A 19,471-nucleotide genomic window follows, 5' to 3' on the forward strand; every position below is an offset into this window, starting at 1 on the left:
AAGCCCCTGTGAGGGGTCTGTGAGGGGATGAAGCCCCTGTGAGGAGGTGAAGCCCCTGTGAGGGGTCTGTGAGGGCAGCCCCTGTGAGGGGATGAAGCCCCTGTGAGGGGTCTGTGAGGGGATGAAGCCCCTATGAGGGGGTGAAGCCCCTGTGATGGGTCTGTGGGGGGAGCCCCTGTGAGGGAGTGAAGCCCCTGTGAGGGGGTGAAGCCCCTGTGATGGGTCTGTGGGGAGGTGAAGCCCCTGTGAGGGAGTGAAGCCCCTGTGAGGGGTCTGTGGGTGAAGCCCCTGTGAGGGGTCTGTGAGGGATGAAGCCCCTCCATGGGCAGAGCCCTGCACAGTGCCAGGTTTGTGTGCTGCGCTCATGTGAGGGCCCCTCGGAATCCCGAGGGATCAGTCCCTGGGGTTGGAAAAGACCTCTGAGATCATCGAGTGCGGCTTGTGACCGATCACCACCTTCTCCACCAGACCACAACGAGTGCCACATCCAGTCATCCCTTGCACGCCTCCGCCGATGGGGACTCCTTCGCTGGGCAGCCCTTTCCGAGGTTTTATCACCCTTTCAGTTAATTTCAGTTAAATTCCTCCTGGTGTCCAGCCTGAGCCTCCCCTGGCCCAGCCTGGGGCTGTTCCCTCTCCTCCTGTCCCTGTTCCTTGGGAGCTGTAAATTCGGAAGGAAAATCAGTTAGATTTAACCCGCATTTCCTTACCCAGGTTGGGACTTGGCTGGGGTAAATCTCAAAAGAGTGATTGCATTATTGTTCTCAAGCCTAAGCTGAGTACTTATTTAGGTTAAAAATAGCTAAAAATCATATCTGGCCAAGCTTTGGTGCTAGGTCATTTCATCCATCTTGAGCACTTTCTTCTTCAACAGTGAAGGTCAATAAATAATCCATCAAAGATGTGTTTCATGGTAAATTTAAATACTTTTGAAATGCAATGTAGTAAAAACTGCATCAATTAAACCACCATATATTTTGTTCTTCTGATTTTTATCAGTCGTGTCACCAGCACTGGAGTATGCAGTGTGTGGTAACCCTTACGAGCAGCAGCTCCCCAATTACTGCTGCTGTTAGCAGAGCTGATAAAGACAATTATGTCTGGAAACAATTAATTGTGTTAAAAGAGCCTAAGTTATATGCAGCACTTGGCATACAGCACCTTCCTGGCCTGCTTTTGTCCCTCCGTGGGTGTGTGTATTATTTCCGTGTGTATAACTCTGGAGAGAGAGCCAAAGGAGCCAGGAGCCAAGGGAGCAGGGGAGGGAATGGCCAGTTGGTCCTTGTCCTTTGGAGTTGATATTTTTGATCTAACTGGGGAAAAAAAAAAAAAAAAATCCATATAGTGACGGAATACAATTCTGATGGAATGAAGTTGCAGTCACACTCAGGAAGTGACCCAGCAGTTCCTGGCAGGACACTGTGATGACGTGACAGCTTTATGTTCTTTTGTCCTATAACTAAACTTGGCTCCCCACACCTCCCACCCTCCTGAAAACATTCTTTGTCATTATTTTCCACAGGGAATTTTCCACAGGTCACCAGCAAGGTGACCCTGCTAGAGGAAGCCTTCCAGCTCTTTTGGCAGCTCGAGCAGATCCGAGGGTGCGCTCAGAGGGAGGTGAGAGCATGATGTTTGCACAGCAGGAAGCTGAGCCGAGGGTGGGGAAAAGGTGTTCAGTGATACAGGCATGTCCCAGTATCACAGCACTCACCACCCCAGCACACCTGCCTGCTGCAGGTATGTGCTCTGTGCCAGGTGAGTCAGCAGCCGTGCCCTGGGCACTGGCAGGGGTTTGCACAGTCACCACAGCCCTGCCTTGCTCTTTAAAACCAGCAGATAGTCGCCCTGCCAACACCATTCCACCTAGCCTGTATTTGTACATGCCCATCAAACAGAATTACAGCCACGGGTTAAACCTGCTGTAAATCTGCACATGCAAACACACGTATAGATATACACACATGCAAACAGAGGAATTAGCTGAGGGATTAGGAGAAGCCCTTTCTTCCCAAGAACATTGGTAATTTCAACAATAAATGGTTTGGGGGGAGTGTGGTTCAGAAGAGTCTGACTCAGCTTCATGTTGTAAATCTAGTTCTACCACTGCCTCACTGTGTGATCCTGAGTGGAGTTCTCAACCATGGTGCCTTTTGCTGAAAAAGTGGGATAATAAGAACTGCTCAGTCGCAGGTAAGAACATAACTAATTTGTGCTCAAATACAACATACATTGAAAATACTGCTTCACCCTGGGTGGATAATTTGGGTTCCGGTGATGGTGGAGAGGAGTTTGCATTAAACATCTGGGTTGCTTTGGAGTACTTTGGTTGGCACCTGCATGTAATTGAGTTCTTCAGTTGTCCAGAAAAGCAGCTGAGGCTGAGACACGAGATAGAAGTCAACTGTTTTTGTATGATTATATTTTTATTGGACAGGTAGGAGGGTGCCTTCCCATTCTGCAGTCTTCATGGAAGATAAAGGTTTTGTGACAGCAAATCACTGGGACAGGATATGAAGGATTGCAGATAAACCAGGATTTTGGCTACAGGGTTTATCAAATATTGCAGTGCTGCAGGCTAGGACTTATCATCTCCCCAGGCTTGGTTCCTATTTGCCTTTGCTGAAATCCTTTTGAAGGGTGACAGCAATTGAGTACATTAGAACTGTAAGCAGGCAAAGTACAGAAGTCAGGATTTCTTATTACAGGAGAAATGGAATAAAAAATTGTGAAGATTACAGGGGAAACCATGTCATGGTGAATAAGAAGTCAGGCTCCAGTCTTAGGGAGAACTGGCCTGGTTTAGATAAGATGTTAGATTTTTTTTTCCTATTTAAACTTGATCTTGAATTTCCTCCTGTTACCTTATATCCTTTTACGGTCAGTAGCACTGCCCTAATGCATATTTATTAGATTTAGACGTATTTTGCAAGTCACCTTCACGTCTTATTTTCTTTTCCTGGACAAACAGGTTGGTTATGTACACACTGAATTTGCAAATCTCATCTCTGGTGTACATTAACCCATATTAGTCTGGTTGCTCAATGTGCAGATAAGTTTTGGGGCTTATTTGCAATTTAACTTCCTTCTGTATATTAAGCACAGCCCATACTTCTGTTTAGTTTTCACAACCCAGATTCCTCCACGGACATGACCTGCACATTCAGCATCCTGGCAGAGAAACAGCTGTTCTGTTTGAGAGATCAGTGGCCCTGCTGTCTGAGAGAGAGCAGGAATTAGGTGTTTGTAAGGTACTCCTTCCTTTCAGGGAGCTGCAGGTGTCAGAAGAGCAGCAGGTTTATTTACCTGCACTTAATTTCCTTGCCTTAAGCTCACAGTGGAGCTGCAATAGAAGAGGCAAATTTTATTTTTTCTCCCCAGACTAAACCACATCTCTCAACCTGAGCTAGAAGCACTTTCTGTTTGCTTGTGGCACTTCCAGACCTGCTGAAGGCCTAGAAAGTGCAGCCACTGACACACACACAGCTGGTTATTGAGGCAGAGGTTGGTGTGGCAGGAGACAAGTTGTTGGAATAAACACAGCTGTGTTTTTTCCATCAGTGTGCTCATTTACTGGGTCAGTCAGCCACAGACCCTGGCTGTGCAAAGGTACAGGGTAAATCCCTGTCCCTGGGGAAGCACTGGGACTGTAGGATCCACTCTCAAATTTCACCTTGGATGGGGTTCACTGTTATTTAAATCAAATAAAGCTGTGGTTATACCTATTACAGGGAATGGTTACAGCTTATTAATAGTGAGGCAAACAACCTGCCATGGGATATGCAGTCAACTTTGCAATCGGTTGTGCTTTCAAATGCTTAATTGCTTACAGTTCTGCCAGGACAGTCTTCAGTGCCTCCGGGTTAAGGTTTCAGATGAGCCCCTCCAAGTTCCCTGTGAGGACTTTTCCCTTTGAAGAAAAATAACTTTTTATCTCCATCACTCTGAGAAGCTCTCAAACCGATTTTGTTCACGTTCCCAACTCTGGGCAAAGCCACAGCCACACAATTCTACAGCCCAGGATTTCAGAGGGAACAGTGGCTTTGTTTCCAGGAGAACAGCCTGAAACAGACTGCCCACAGGCAGCCAGGCCCGAGGGATTGGGCAGATCCAGGAAGCTGCTCGTGTTCCAGCACGGAGCAGTTCCCACTGCTGCTCTGGGTGAAGCACAGCTTGCTTTACTGCCAGGCTCAGCCTGGCTAATGGGCACAGCTGACCCTGATTTTCACTTCAAAAGGAAGCCATAGTTGGAATGATTTAGAAAAGCACGATTTTCTATACAGTCCCAGGGTTTGTGCAGGCAAAAAGATCTGCATTAGATTAGATCTGCTGGATCTCTGGTGGTGTGTGGAGCTCCCACCCATCTTCCAGGGCATAAGAAAACCCTCACAGCTTTAGCACACAAGCAGTGCCACTTGTCACATGCCAACAGCGGAATAAAAGGGCCTGTTCAAGCCACAAGACGAGAGGCTCAGGGGAAAAGTAGCCTTGAGTTACCTGGATGCAGAAGAGAGAATTCAGCACCTGTGGCAATGAACAAAATCAGGCCCTGTTATCAGCTTGGACTGGTGCCACCAGCAGAGACAATCGGCTGTTTCCAGTGTGCCATTTCAGTTGAAGCTGTTTAGACCTAACCTGGGAATACAATGCTGGGATTATCATCACAGCAGCCTTGGGAAACAGGATTCCCTTCCTGAAATTCAGTGTAGTTTTTGAAATAAAACTAATCTAATTGCATCCTCCAGTTCCCTTTTTGCAGTCACACCTGGGAGGGACACACAGGACATAATCAAATTCTCTTTCCTGGCATCTCATGTACTAATGATCATTGTCCTACCAGTACTTTGCAGGCTGAGTTGGCTTTCTTAGTTCCCAGGCAGCCCAATTTGGGTTTTCCCCCAGCTTTTTAATTAAGCAGAAATCAATTCCACTTCTATGAACCGGTGGCCACATTCTGCTCCCAGATACTGATAAAAATGCAGAATGAATCACTTGCCTGTCAGCACTGGGTGGAACCCCCAACCTCCTCATACCCACAGTGCAAATTTTCATCAAGCAGGAACTCCTGGCCATTTACTGAAGGGGTGATTGAGGAGCTGAGAGCACCACACAATTTCCCTAAGTGGAGGAAAGGAAAACAAAAAGAGATCTTGTTCTTCTTCTGAGGCACAGATTGTTACCATATCACAAAAGCCAGCAGCTGAAAAGATTCCAGTCAGGAAGCACCGTGCTTTGAGAACGGGTTAGACTGCCTGTCCTTGCCTGGGAGACTGACACTCAACGGAATCTGGGATGGAAATGAGTTATCCTGACTGCTGGGCTCACAGCCATTATCAGATGCTGAAGTGTTTTACATACCTCCTTCTCTGTGGGTTCCTCTTGTCATTCCCCAGAACAAGTGCAGGAGCAGCTGCATTCAGCTGTGGTGTCAGATGAACGTTACCTTGAAAACCCAGAAAGCAAAAAACACTCCCAACCAGAGCGGCTCGACGTTGAGTGGCAGAGGTAGTATTTTATTTTTTTTTTTTGAGCATCCCTCCTCAAGGACACTAAATTTAGAGTTTGTAAAACATCACTAACTGAAAACAAAACATTGCCAATAACAAAAATGCAAACCTGCTGGAAAGGAAAATGCAGCAGCATTTAAGTATCAGAAAACATGAGAGCTAAAGTGCTTGAGAGAATTTCTTAACTATGCAGAGTCTGAAATCAGTGTTCCCCTAGAAATGCTATTTTTAAAACAGCACTTGCCTGGCTGCATAGGATTTTTCACCAGTCTATAGCAGGATAACACTACTAAGCCAGAGAGCCATTACCCCAAAGAGCTAGGAGCAACACATTTCTTTCTATCCCTCATACTAAAATAAATTATATTCAAAGAAACACATTATAAAGTTCAGGCAGCTGAAGTTGGACTTCAAGGAACGTGACAGAATGGATTTCCCATGCAGTGAAGTCGTTAGCATGGCCTGAAGCTGAACAAAGCTTTGGTGGGATTTATAAAGTGCTGTCTTTTAGTGTTTTTTTGCCTGTCTTTAGTAGTGTTTTTTTTTTCACACCAGCACCGGGGTTGTGAGTTAAAAAAAATTCTGAAATAACAGACCAATTTTCAGTGGATGCTGGAGCCAGACAGACACTGCACAGTGCACACAAATAACGTTAAAAAACTACAAACAAATCAAACCAAAAAAAACCCAAGCCCCAAAACCTAACCCAGTTATGGTAAAACGTTTCATCCTTAAAAACAAACACCCATCAAGCACCAAGAGCAAATCAGAAAGTTAACATCTGTCTCCTGGTCCCCTGGCTTGTCCCAGCAAGGATGGATACTACGTAATACAAGCTCAGCAGCAATGGTTGAGAGCCTGAGCCTGCAGGCACTCAGTGCAAAACTCTCTCGGCATTCAGCTCCATGGGAGTGATCCAGTTTTCACCAAAGCCAAAGGGAACTCCCTACAGGCTTCAGCCAACTTTGGATTAGCCCCATAGATTGACAGAGGGAGCAGGACCTTGCTTTACAGTCACTGGTTTTCTATCCAGCCACAAAAGCCACCCCCTGAAATTCCTGGAGGGGTTTTCAACCTTCCCCTCCACGCATGCATTTAACATCCATTACAGTTAATAGCAGTTACACATGCAGATCAATGGGAGAAAAGTCCCAGTCGAGAGGAGTTACTGTCAGTAAGAAAAGAAACCCAATAAGAAATGCTGAGAATTGCTAAAGACCCAGTTCCCTCGAGTGAATCCCTGTTTTGCCAGCCGGCAGGTGTCCTGCAGGAAGCTCTATGGTGTGTGTTTGGGTGTGCAAGGTGTGTGACATGGGGCGAACCAGCGGCACTGTTCTGCCACCTCCATTCCAGCTGTTGTGCCACCTCCATTCCAGCTGTTCTGCCACCTCCATCCCAGGGAGCGTCCAAGTGCCGGCTGCCCTTACTTGGGAGCAGCGTTGGTGAAATCGTCCTGTGCCACGGCTGGCAGGGAATGGTCTATCCTGAACTCCTCCTCCAGCCCTCCAGGCGCCTTGGCCGCATCCCCCCGGGCTGCAGGCTGGACACTGTCCGTGCCGCCCCCCTCCAGCCCCAGGATTTGTCTCTGCACCAGCTTGGAATAAAGGCCTCCTTCTTCCATCAGCTCCTTGTGCGAGCCCTGCTGCACCACGCGGCCCTTGTCCAGCACAATGATGTTGTGTGCCCTCTCCACAGTGCTCAGCCTGTGAGCTATGACAAGCACCGTGTGGTTCTGCAAGTCGCCGTAGATCGCCTGCTGAATCTGCGGGGAGAAAAGGCGTTAGTGCCCGGGCAGCAGCTTTGTGGTCTGTGTCCAGAAACCTCTGGACAGGAGATGTGTTCTCCTCTGCTCCCTGAAGCACTACCAGCACCAGCACGTCCAGCCCAGCTCCCGGCCGCAGCCCATAGACCATCTCAGTCCAGCCAGGTGAGCTATGAGCACAGGTCTGATCCTGCAAGCTGGGGACTTGTTACAGCTGGGCCCCAAATTTGGAAGCCACGTGGTGCCGGCAGAGACTGCAGGAAGCCGATACCTGGTGAATGCAGCTGCTCAGAAAAGCAGGATTCTTTCCTCGGTGTATCAAGGCAAGGCAAGAGAGGTTTTTACCCAGTCAAGAGACAATAGCACTGACGTCTAAAGGCAGGCAGGTGGCCATGAGGCACATGTCACATTGACACCACTGGGTAGCCAAAACCAGCCCTGGGCTGGCATCAGGTACCACACACGTGACACCTGTGAGGCAGCAAGCTGCTCCAAGGTCAGATACTTGTGCTGCCCCAGCAGGATTTGTCCTCTGGGATTGGAGGCACATCTCAAATACCAACCTTGAACAGCCTTTCCCTTGTGTCACTACATCAGGGAAGCCAAAATTACAGACAGTTAAAACAGTTTACAGGATGCTCAAGGCTTTTCCTGCAAGTGTGGCTTCTTTGGCACCTCGGCTAGGATTTGAGCTCAGGCCCTCCTACTCTCCTTGCTGCAGCACCATTTTATAGGGTCTTCCTCTGTATCCTGTCCTAAAAGGCTGCACAGAGTCTCTGTATGCCAATTAACACCTTCCACATTGAAAAAATAAGCAAAGATCTCTACCTCATCAGGTTTGTCAGGCATTGGCTGCTGTGAGCATGGAATTATTCCTTTCCTGGTGGCTCCAAGAGCATTGGAAGCAAATTTGGAATTCATGCTTTACTCATCCCTCTGACTGTACCATATCAAGAGTAAGTTTGTCCACTGGCTGGAAACTGAGGCTACAGTCTGTCCTCCAAAGCCCCTTTGGCCCAAACAGCCAGGTCACCCTCTCACCGCGTGCTCGCTCTCTGCATCCAGCGCGCTCGTGGCTTCGTCCAGGATGAGGATGGGAGGGGCTCGAATCAAGGCCCTGGCGATGGCCACTCTCTGCTTCTGCCCACCTGACAGCTGAGCTCCTTTTTCCCCTGCCTCTGTTGGGTCAAGGGAGAGGAAGGGGTCAGGATGAAAATCAAGAGCTGCCAGGACATGCAGCTGGCAGGCCCAGCAGCGGGTGGGTACCTGTGTGGTAGCCGTCCTGTAGCTCGGTGATGAAGTTGTGGGCGTTGGCCTTCTGGGCAGCCTGAACCACGGACTCGAAGGAGGCCGAAGTCAAGCCATAGGAAATATTGTCTGCGATAGAGCGGGCGAACAGCACGGGCTCCTGGCTCACCAGAGAGATCTGCAGGAAGCGAAGGGAGAGCAGGGGTCAGGAGCAGAAGATGCACTGCATTATATCTCTGACCATTGATATTTGTCCCTGCTGAGTAAAGACTGAGATCAAGATATAGAAACATCATTAAGCAAGACAGAGAAGTGCCCAAGGTGAGCTTTCAGTGAGGATGCCAACGTCAGGGTTCCCAGTTTGCATCTTCTGCTGGAAAGCCATTTTGCAGGAAAGAAACCTCATGCAATACTGGCACGGTGGCATCTTGGATGGGCTTCCCCCTTCTAAAGCCTGCTGTAGTTTTGCTACAGATCTGTTGCTTCCATCACTGTTTGCTTTTCCCAGAATGGAAAATCAGTTCCTGGGATAAGTCAAGTTGGAGACACCCTCTCCCAGGCCCTTTCTGATTTTCCTTTCAAGGCCAGTAATCACACTTGGGCCATGTGAATGAGCCCTCTTGCATCTTTTAATCCCAAATGAGCAAGTTAGGGAGGTAACTGCTGCAATTCCTTAATTGCTTAGCAACAGTCTTCCTGTCCTGCCTTACAGCCATGGCTGTTCACCGTCACATTCAGCTACTTTATCAAACCCTTGATATTGGAATAAATCAAACCTTTCAAACTATTACTCAGAATCGTGCATGAGAGAGCCAGGGAGACACAGTCATATTTTAATTGACTTCTCTCAATACCCATAACACTGTATCAGGCTTTCTAAACTGAAACATTTGCTTGGTCTTTGATTTTTGCTCTGTACGGGTAGGGAATGTAAATTAGTCACAGTGACTTTGGCTTTCCAGCCTGTCTCTGATCAATTGTTTTCAGGTTTTCCTGCTGACTGCTGAGGCCATTTGCTCTGGGGGCAAACAAAGGAGGCAGTTACTTGCAGAGATGAAGGCTGATCTGTGCTGACACACAGATGAGAGCTGAGGGGCCCAGACCCCTCTCCTAGGCAAAGCACCAGCCCTTCTGGTGCTCCAGCTGCTGCCAGGATCCTGAGAGGTTTAACTCCCCATTAGCTGAGAATTACACTAAGATCTTAAGGCAGAAATTGCTGGAGGAATACAAAACTCTTTTTCCAAACCAAATTTAGATGATGATTAATCCAACAGCCAAAAACATATTTCTACTGTGTTGGCCAAAAAACACCAAACAGAAGATGTTTTTTGTTCTGTTTTTGGAAGGCTTCCCCTTCCCCTTGAAACCACCCTCCATCCCCTTCCCTTCCACCCCCACAATTATCCAAATTCATTTCTTGGACCACTTCCAGCCTCCAGCTTTCTGGACATTTTTGAAGCTGTTAGATCAAATCCAAAGCAATGTGCAGCAGTGCCATGCATCCCCTCAGAGCCCTGCAGGTGGTAAGTGGGCTAAGCAGAACACAGGTATCACAACCAGAATACAGGTATCAGTCGCTCGTACCACGGAGTGCAGGTACTTGTGATCGTACATGTTAATGGGACACCCATCCAGCAGCACCTGCCCGTCCTGCAGAGGGTAGAAGTTCTCCAGGATGTTGACACAGGAGCTCTTCCCACTCCCTGAAGGACCCACCAGCGCTGTCACTTTGCCAGGGTGCAGGGTGAAGGACACGTTCTGCAACATGGATGGGACAGCATGCTCAGGTCCAGGCTTTTCTCAACGTCCTGGGGCATTACACAAGAGAAGGAGCCAGGATCTGGCCAGAGTGCCCCTCTGCCTTGGTGATGCGCCACATCAGCCATTTCTCCTGGCTCTGAGGAAGCAAAAAGCCTCCAAATTGCTTCGGCTTTGCTTGCTGATGTAGCAGGTCCTCTAAAAAGTAAACTGACCTCTTTGCTGCTTCCCCCTGCCTCATGATCCCAACCCCTCTCCCATGGAAACAGTCTGAGGCAGCTTGGCACAAAGCCCCGTACCACGCTGACATGTTTAATGCCTGAGCGGGGAACAAAGGTTTTATTAATAAATCTCATTCCTTGTAAGGAAGGCCGGCCCTAAACACCCGCTGCTCCTTTTAATCTGTTTTCCAGCAAGCACTGAGCCTGCCTTTACACATCTCTGACAGGCAGCTGACACTCCCCATGGGCTGGGGTTTGCTCCTGGGGCCAGGATGGAGCAGCAGCAAGTGGTGCTGTGAGTGGCGCAGTGCCCACGGGGCTCACCTGGAGGACCTGGGTTGCGGAGCGAGTGCGGTAGGAAAAGGTGACATTCCTGAACTCCACCTTCCCATCCACGTGATCCGGGGCCAGGGAGCCGTCGTGCACCATCGTGGGCTTGCGGTCAATGAACTCGAAGACCTTCTCAGCAGCTCCCACTCCCTGCATGAGGCCGCTGTACACAGAGCCGATGGACTGCAAGGGAAGAGGCAGCGGTGAGAGCCTCCCAAGTGATGGGGAAATCAGCCAGTGCCACCTGAAAGGGGAATGACCGAAGCATTCCCAAGTCTCCCATCGCCTGCAGGCATCAGACACTGAGAAAGAAAACACTCCCTCCTCTGTTGGGTGTGGAAGGGATATATGGACAACCCAGGGAAAGGGTGTTTTTCAGTATTAAACCCAGAGCTGCAGAACAGTTTGTAACTGCCCCTCCCACCAGGAGGGGGAAAAACACCCCAAACCAAACTAAATCTACACCAAAACCACAGCCTGGAAACACCACCAGAGGCTGCAGTCAACTGAACAGATGGTGAGAACCGGGCGAGCTGCCTCTAGCTCTGCTCTGCCCCTGCACAGAGGCTGAAGCACCACCAAAACCACACTTGGCTGTGAGGAAACCTCAACTGGATTATTCCTGCCTGGATTAGCCAAATTTATGCCTTTGCAAGGGGAAGGCAGCTCTGGGTGGGCTCTACCATCCCACCCACAATCCCATCTTGCTAATGTGCTGCCAACGCAGCAGCTTGCAGCCTATTCCAGGGAAAGGGGAAAAAAAAAATAATATAATTAAGTTCTTAATGAAGCCTGAAATTTAACAGGCAGCTTTGTAATCCCTTCATTCTTCACGCCAGGAAATGTGCTTGGCAGGCAGCCAGGGCTCTGCCCTTCAGCAGGGCCAGGCTGACCCCTCTGGTCCCAGCTGCCTTTTTGGGGGACATGCTGCTTCAGGACCATGAAGGTTGTGAGACCACAGCAAGGGAGGAATGGGCAGCAGAGGGGAGAATGCCCCCTCTGGCAGTGGAAACAAATGAGTAATGCGAAAGTCAGCGCTGGATCTATCCCTGCAACTGCCCTGAGACCTTCTGGGAGATAGAAGGGGTAGCCCAGAGTGTGGGGAGGCCCTGGCACAGGTTCCCCAGAGAAGCTGTGGCTGCTCCACCCATGAAAGTGTCCAAGGCCAGGTTGGATGAGGCTTGGAGCAATCTGGGAAGGTGTGGAAGGTGCCCCTGCCCATGGCAGGGAGCTGGAATGAGATGGTCTTTAAGGTTCCTTCCAACCCAACCCGTTCTGGGATTCCCTGCTAAAACTGACTCACCTCCATGCAGTCCCCCAGGACGAACTCGTAAATTATGAAGGATATCAGGTTTCCACTCGTCATTTGCCCAGAGATCACGAGGTGCCCACCATAGTAAAGGATGCTGACCTGGACCACCAGCAGGGTCAGCTGAAAGCAAGAAAACACCCTGGAATCAGCAAGGACAAATTGATATTTTGGTGCATTTGGTATTACTCACACAACAGCCCAAACTTCATGTGCTGACATTAATTCTTTGAGCCCTGAGCTGAGAATCCCTGACAGTGCAGCTGACAGCCCTAGGAGCGAGCATGGAAATGAGAAAAACAACTCAAGTACATGGGCTGATGTAAGGAGCTGGGCAGATATCTTTCAACAAAACAAGTCCCGAGGGACAACAGCCAAGGAGGCAGAATTTATCTGAAATAACAGAGCATCTCATGAACTTCTCTCTTGGACTAAGATCCTCAAGCATAATAATCTATGTTTAAATTATCCAAAGCATGCAGTCTCCTTGTCACTAAAATAAATCTTCTATTATATGAGTATGACACATTTTAATTTAGAACACAAAAGCAAGCCAGGAGTTAATGCAGAATATCCTCCTTGCCTGCACAAGTCCCTGAAGCATAACCCCAGCTGTCACCTGAAGTCAGTGTGGGGGTACCACCTACTCTAGAAAGAAGACAGATCAGCTCTGATGTGACAAATACCAGCCCCTTTTATTCTGCTGGTTTTGTTCCATGCTGTCCAGGTGTTCCAAAAAAGCAGCATTGTCCTAGTGCCCTGTGGGACCAGAAGAGGCTGTACATTCACACAGACAAAAATGCCTCCTCTATAGCTCTGCCATGATCTGACCTTAAGCTCCTACATTCCCTCCAAGAAAGACTCTACCAGGGCTGAGCTATATCCATTGTCTTCTTTCTACATGAGCCCTGCAGGAGCAGTTTTTGAGGGCTTTTGCCTTCTTAGATTTGTCATGATCAGTGTCAACCCAGTTCATGTTCCAGCGTCACCTGGGAGCCCAAAAACAATGCTAATAATGCTCCCATTTTGTTTCCAGACTTGGGAAGCCATAAAATCTCTCACAGCTGCATGAAGGCACCATAACTCACAGACCCTTCACCAGCGACTGCCTCGAGCCCTGAACGTGCAGAGACAAGGGCAGCCTCACGTGAGGGTTTTGCCCTGGAGAAATCCCAAACCATCTGGTGTTAAACAATGAAAAAGCATTTTGTGGAGGGGGGGGGGGGAAAAAGAGAAAAAAAGCCCAAAGCCCAGCAGCCTCCCCCTGCCACCACCCACACACAGAAGATCTCCGTTCCTGAGCAGAAGCTCAACCAACGCCACGGCTGTTCCCAGCCGGAGCCCCGGAGCGGAGCTGGCACAGGCACGCACTGCAGCACCACGCAGCCATGGGCTGCTCCACGACCTTGAGCTCTTATCAATTATTGCCCCATTTGCAGGGAAAACAGGCAGCTCCATGGGACGACAGAACACTGCCTCGGGGCAGAGCGGGGTGTATTTTTTGATGGATAAAAATAACAAATGATCAAGAGCCTGGGAATCTCTGGCAGCAGACAGCAGGGCTGGGCTCACCCCACAGAGTTCCCTGCGAGCAGAGGAGAAACACGTGTGCTTTGGGATCTGGAGAGACTCCCCCGCCCATCCCAGCCCCACGCGGGGCCATCCACCTACCCCACTGGACCAGACATAGTAGGTGTAAGCCATGGCCTCCCGCTTGTTGAGCTTGTACACCTGCTGCAGCTTCTGCCAGTACACGTTTGCCTCTGTCTCCTCGTTGGCAAAACTGCGGACGGTCTTCATGGCCGAGATGGTTTCCTCAGCCGTGTTGTTTGCCTTGGCCAGAGCACTCTGCACATCCTTGGAGAGCTTCTGCAGGGAGCAGGGGGAGGCAGAGGGAGCTCAGCAGGCGGCAGGTTGCTCATGGCACAGCTCCCTGCTCGCTCCAGGCTCTGGGACCCCACCAGGCGACTTCAAAGGGGAAGGAGAGATGGCACAAGGACAGGCAGATGCATACAGGACATTCCACAGCCCAGCCACCTTTTCTATCAGAGCTGAGATGCTTCCACTCCTGAGCATGAAGCAAGGTAAGAGCCCAAGCTACACCTGTCTGCCCACACAGGTTTGATGTCACCTTCCTGCCCCCAGTGCTGGCAGCAAAACACTCCAGCATCACTCCCACCGGATCCAAGGCCACCCACAAGCTCCTTGATGGCTTCACAGGGAGTCCAGCCCAGCCCTGTGGCAATGCCAGCTGCTCCTATCTACCTGGTAGTACTTCCCATAGACATCAGACACCAGCATGATGATGGGGAAGCCCATGAAGGTGACCAGGGAGAGCTTCCAGGAGAGGCTGAACATGAAGAAGATCACACCCGTGGCCTTCACCACATTGCGCAGGAAGATGTTGATGTTCTGGGAGACCAGGTCGCTCACAATGGTCGTGTCCGACGTCAGGCGGGAGATGACGTCCCCTGCAGCAAGAGGGGTCGGGGAAGGAGAGAGCAGGGACGTGGTCACCACGGCAGGTCACTGCCTAACCGTGTCCCACATCCCATGCCAGGGACAGATGGGAGTTCCCCATCCAACCAGCTGGGGGTCTGAAGGGTGGCAGGGAAGGGGGGCAATCCTCCACCGCTGTGGATGCAGAGCAAAACAGAGGAGCTTGGATTGCTGCATGCAAGAGGAGCGGGAGGTGGCATCTGAAGGCACAAGCTACATCCCTGGGTCACCAAGGGTGGCTGTAGGACAACAAAAGGGACTGTGGCAGCATCCTGTGCTGGAGGGCAGCCCACAGGCCACAGACAGCCCACAGCCTGCAGCTGAGCCAAGGAACCTGAGGACCTGGGTCCAGCTACTAAGGGATGAAGCTCTGGCGGTGCCTCTTGGTGGAGCTGAGTGTTACAGTCAGCAAACATCACACTGAACTCCTGAATCCTTGGCCTGTGTTTGAGACCAGCTGAATTCCCATGCTTTTGTGCAAGTCCAGGGTTATTTGTATCCCACTTCCAGTAACATCTCTGCTTGCCCTCAGCTACCAAGGCATTGTGCAGTGACTGCTAAATACAGCAACAGCCTCAAAACTAAAAATACCACTGAGACAAAATTAAATGTGTGCAAATTACACCAGAGTGGCACACACAGCCTGAGACTGGGACAGGACTGAACTGGAAGTGGGGAAAGCAACAAGCACACCCAGCAAGCCTCACACATCCGAGGTTTCAGGGACAGGAGCAGCGCTGGAGAACGGCCCACCAATAGGCACAGATCAGGAGAAGGAAATGGGAGTTTTGGGAGTGGGACTTCTGGGTGCTAGGCTGATAGGTGGCAATGGGACATCCCCAGAATGGGAGGCAACAGAAAGGGAAGAGCTTTCTGCCTCTATTTCTAACCATGAGCATGTGGGTGCCACCTCTGGCTGCCCCCAGTCTGCTGTACGACAGTAGAGCAAGCCACGGGGAAAAAAATCTGGGATGGAGTAGAGGGGTTACAGCAAATCTATGGGAGAGAGGAACCAACCTGTGCGATTCTCATCAAAAAAACTCATCTCCTGAGACACCAGGGACCTGAAGAGGCAGTTCCGAAGGCGGATGTTCAGCCGTGCAAAGATGAGCGTAAAAACGCCGCCCCGGATACCTGCGGCAAATGAGCTAATTGCAGATAAGAAACGTTATAGAGCCATGGACACGAAACCCTCTCAGCAACACCAACACCCCCACGCCGGGCCAAGGGCCTGGGCAGTGCTGACACCACTTATCACCAGCCCACACCTCTCCTGGGTGCCACCAGCAGAGCGGTGGCTGGTCCTAACCATGGCAGTCACAAGCTCTGGGAAGGAACGCAGCACTGCTGGGACAGCACTCCCCAGGGAACACATTCCCTGTGTCCAATCCTGCTCCCCCACCTCCAGCAGATGGACATGAAGGGCCACACAAAGGCCTCATGACTGCCTCTCTGCTCAAAGAATTCACAGCACATCCCTGGGGCCTGGCAGCAAACTGGTGGAGTGGGTGCCTGTGCCCACCATCATCATGAACTCCTGTGGGGAAACACCAAACTTCTTGCCAGGGCCTAATCCAGCCCCTGCATTACCTTCCTATGGCGAGCAGCGACATGACCAGCACTGCCGTGGAGAAGCGATCCATGCTCTTCTGCACCACGATGCCGTCGATGGCCAGCCCCGTGTAGTAGGGCAGGAAGGTCTCTCCTGCAGGACAAACACAGGACATGGAGGTTCAACTCACTGCATGAAATTGGCATGGGATCTGTATTCCCAACTGTGACAGCCTGTGGACAACCCCATCCCCACCACAGCGATACTCAATACACAATCACCCAATACACCCTGAGAATGTGGCACATGGGGATTTTATCCCCTGTTGCATTTGGTGTTGCCCCATTGCATTTTTCATTCACCCCATGCATCACATGCTACCCAGCACCCCCAAAAAAAGTGATCCTAGGGTGCTTCCATGCCCCAGTGCCATGGCTCCTCCATCCCTCTTGGTGGGAATGGGAGCACACCACGGTCTGCCTGGTCCCTTCACTCACCCAGGGCGGCCACAAGGAGGAAGAATGAGGCGATGCCCAGGAAGAAGGCATCTGGCTTGGTGTAGGACAGCAGTTTATGGATGGTGGGGCCTGCTGCCTCCTCCCTCTTGTCCCTCGGGGTGCCCCCATCACAGCTCTCCTCCACCTCGGCACGGGACTCTGAGCTGGGCCCCAGCGCCTCGCGGGAGGAGGTGACACAGGCCAGCAGCTGCCACAGCCCGAAGGTGGCTGCCAGCGCCACGTAGGTCCAGGCAAAGAGTCCCCAGAACCAGGGGTCCCTGATGGTCTTCCGCACCTCCGAGTAGAGCAGCAGCTTCACCATCATGTAGATGCCCATGAGGAGGCAGACGACGGCGATGAAGGTCCGCGATGCCCTGAGGCGCCGGGGGCCATAGGCCGTGTTGGTGGCCACGCCAATGGCAGCCCCCAGCAGCACGCAGCTGCGGTACAGGCAGCCCCCCCAGATGTCCAGCAGCGAGTTGAAGATGTTGAAGTGCCGCAGATCCTGCAGGACATTCCGGCCACCCTGGCCATGGGTGTAGAGCAGCGTGGTGACCGCCACATCGGCCCCGCTGAGCGCCAGCGTGCTGGCCACCGCCTTCCAGGCACGCATCCTTGCCACCAGGCTGGAGGTCACTGACGTGGTGAGGGGCAGCCCTAACACATGTCGGCCTCTGCTGCAGGGGGAGAAGAGGGGGACATGGTTATTTACCCCAGGGAGGAGGCAGGGAAAGGGAAGCAGGATGGGGGTGGGCAACTGTGCCAGCTCCCCACCAACCCATCCTGACCCCAGACACCACTACCTGCACCTCCCTCCCCTCCCCTGCTTCACACGGTATTTCATTAAATGAGCAGCACAAAGGGAAACAAACTTCTCTCCCGGATGCCTTCACCCATCCTGAATCCCAAGGCAGAAATCTTCACATCCCGATGGGAATCTTGCTGTGGCGGCTGCTGGGTGCTGCCATCACATCCGTGCAGCCACGTGTTCTGCACTACGGAGCCGTGTACGTGTTAAACTTGGACAGTCATGATCCCAGAGTCCCTGCCCACCTTTCCCAGGACAACGCTGAAACCAAGCAGTCAAAACCGTAGGAAAGCAGACAAGGGAGCAGCTCATCTCTAAACGGATCCCTCTCATCAAAATAAGACTAAACCAAATGTACCGCAGCTTGCCACACCTTACTGCCCCCAGCCCTCTTGGGTACCAATTCGGGTTAGCCCGCTGAACCCGCTGCGCAGTCAGCGTGCAGTTCAATGACACAACAAAAATCCCGAGAGGAAATTAAAAAGCGATTGGAATTCCACAGCTGCATCCCGCGGGAGGGAAGGCTCCGGGACGGGCGGGACGCCCGGGTCTGTCCGGCAGCAGCGACAGGAGGAACACGGCAAAGGGCGGAAAGCTCGACTTGCTCTAAGCCGAGCGATCCGCTCACCTGCTCCAGTGCCATGCCCTGAGGAGCCACGCGTTGGCAAGAGGGTGGTACCCGATCCTGAAATTTGTGCTGGGTCAGCAGCTAGTGACGGTGCACAGTGCGGAAGGCACCGCGCAAGGGGTGCCCTGTGTCGGCCACACTCCGGCCCGTGTGACCGCAACGCCCCAAAACCAAACCACCGGGACGAAGGGCAGCCCTCGGCACTGGACAAGCTGCGCCCCTGGGCCAGAGCTGCTCGGTGGTCGGGCAAGTGCGATAAAAAACTAAAAAGCGGAGGAAAACAGGGCAGAGGCTGCAATTTGGGGAAAGCACGGGGGTTTAGGGGGTGGGTGGGGAAGGAGGGATGGACGCAAAGCAGAGCAGCGGTGCCAGGGAGGAGCAGCACACGCTTCCCAGGGTGCTCGCTGCTGCCATCCGCTGCAAAGCTGCGCGGATCCGGCCCATGGAGGAGGAGGAGGAGAAGGAGGAGGAGGAGGAGGAGAAGGAGAAGGAGGAGGAGGAGTAGGAAGCAGCCACCGCAGCTCCCCACCACCTTCAGCAGTGTCCCCAGCCCCCGAGCTGGAGCCGCTCAAGGTCCCCACTCGCATTCCGCCTTCCCCGCGCAGGAGAATGTCCCGAGGCGGGCAGGGGGAGACAGCCGGGAAGGGCCGTGCCCGCCACAGCCCGGCCGGACACCCACACACGGCTCCCCCTTCAGAGCAGCTCAGCCTCGGCCCGCCCGGACGGGTCTTACCGGCGGCGGGTCGGGGATCGGCGGGATCAGCGCGCTCCGAGCGGCGGCGGCGGCGGCGGCGCGTCCCGGGAACAAGGTCGGTGCTGGGCGTGGCCCCGCCGTGACCACGCCCCGGACACGCCCTCTCCTGCGGCGCGCGCTCGGCCCCGCCCACGGCCGGACCGGGCAGCGGCACCGGGGACCCCCAAATTCGGGGTTCGACGGGGGGTCCCCGGTCCCCCCGCTCCGCCCTGTCCTGATAAACCCTGCCCCGACGCGGCAAGGGCAGCCCCGGAATTTTCCCCGCTTGAGAAGGTTTTTTTATCCTCCCCAAATAGACACGTTTTTAAATTTTTAAAAATTATTTTATTGGTTCAATATAATTTCTGCAGTAGAGAGGGAAAATACAACACAGGAGCTGGCTCAAAAGCAATCGCAATAAAAGCTCAAAATAATATTTTAAGTTAATCCTTAAAGAGGGGCTCGATGGGTTTAATTAACCCCTCAAGAGGGACTTGACAAGGGTTTAATTAACCCCTAACATAAAGGAATCCACTTTCAAGAAATCCAGCTTGTAAAATATTTTCCACTTCACCTCCCACTCAAACGCTTTAGGAATGGAAGGGCTCAGGTTTTTCCC

At 51.8% G+C, this 19,471-nt stretch overlaps 1 protein-coding gene and 1 long non-coding RNA gene across 2 annotated transcripts; one reads left to right on the plus strand and one right to left on the minus strand.

The window, feature by feature from the left end:
* The first annotated feature begins 305 nt into the window (after positions 1-305).
* Positions 306-9,302, plus strand: LOC115497418 (uncharacterized). The gene is made up of 3 exons (XR_012058353.1): positions 306-548; positions 1,523-1,620; positions 2,099-9,302. It is a non-coding gene; the product is annotated as an uncharacterized lncRNA (long non-coding RNA).
* Positions 5,493-19,085, minus strand: ABCB9 (ATP binding cassette subfamily B member 9). Its single transcript, XM_072935986.1, has 12 exons — positions 18,853-19,085; positions 16,684-17,360; positions 16,225-16,339; positions 15,652-15,782; positions 14,401-14,606; positions 13,807-14,004; positions 12,130-12,258; positions 10,821-11,009; positions 10,102-10,275; positions 8,536-8,695; positions 8,311-8,447; positions 5,493-7,269 (listed from the first exon to the last, which is right to left on the minus strand). The coding sequence occupies exons 2-12, from the start codon at positions 17,294-17,296 to the stop codon at positions 6,931-6,933; spliced, it is 2,391 nt and encodes a 796-aa protein (XP_072792087.1). The 5' UTR covers positions 17,297-17,360; positions 18,853-19,085; the 3' UTR covers positions 5,493-6,930.
* Positions 19,086-19,471: the final 386 nt, after the last annotated feature.

This window comes from Taeniopygia guttata, chromosome 15 (assembly GCF_048771995.1).
Source record: "Taeniopygia guttata chromosome 15, bTaeGut7.mat, whole genome shotgun sequence".
Classification (NCBI taxonomy): Eukaryota; Metazoa; Chordata; class Aves; order Passeriformes; family Estrildidae; genus Taeniopygia; species Taeniopygia guttata.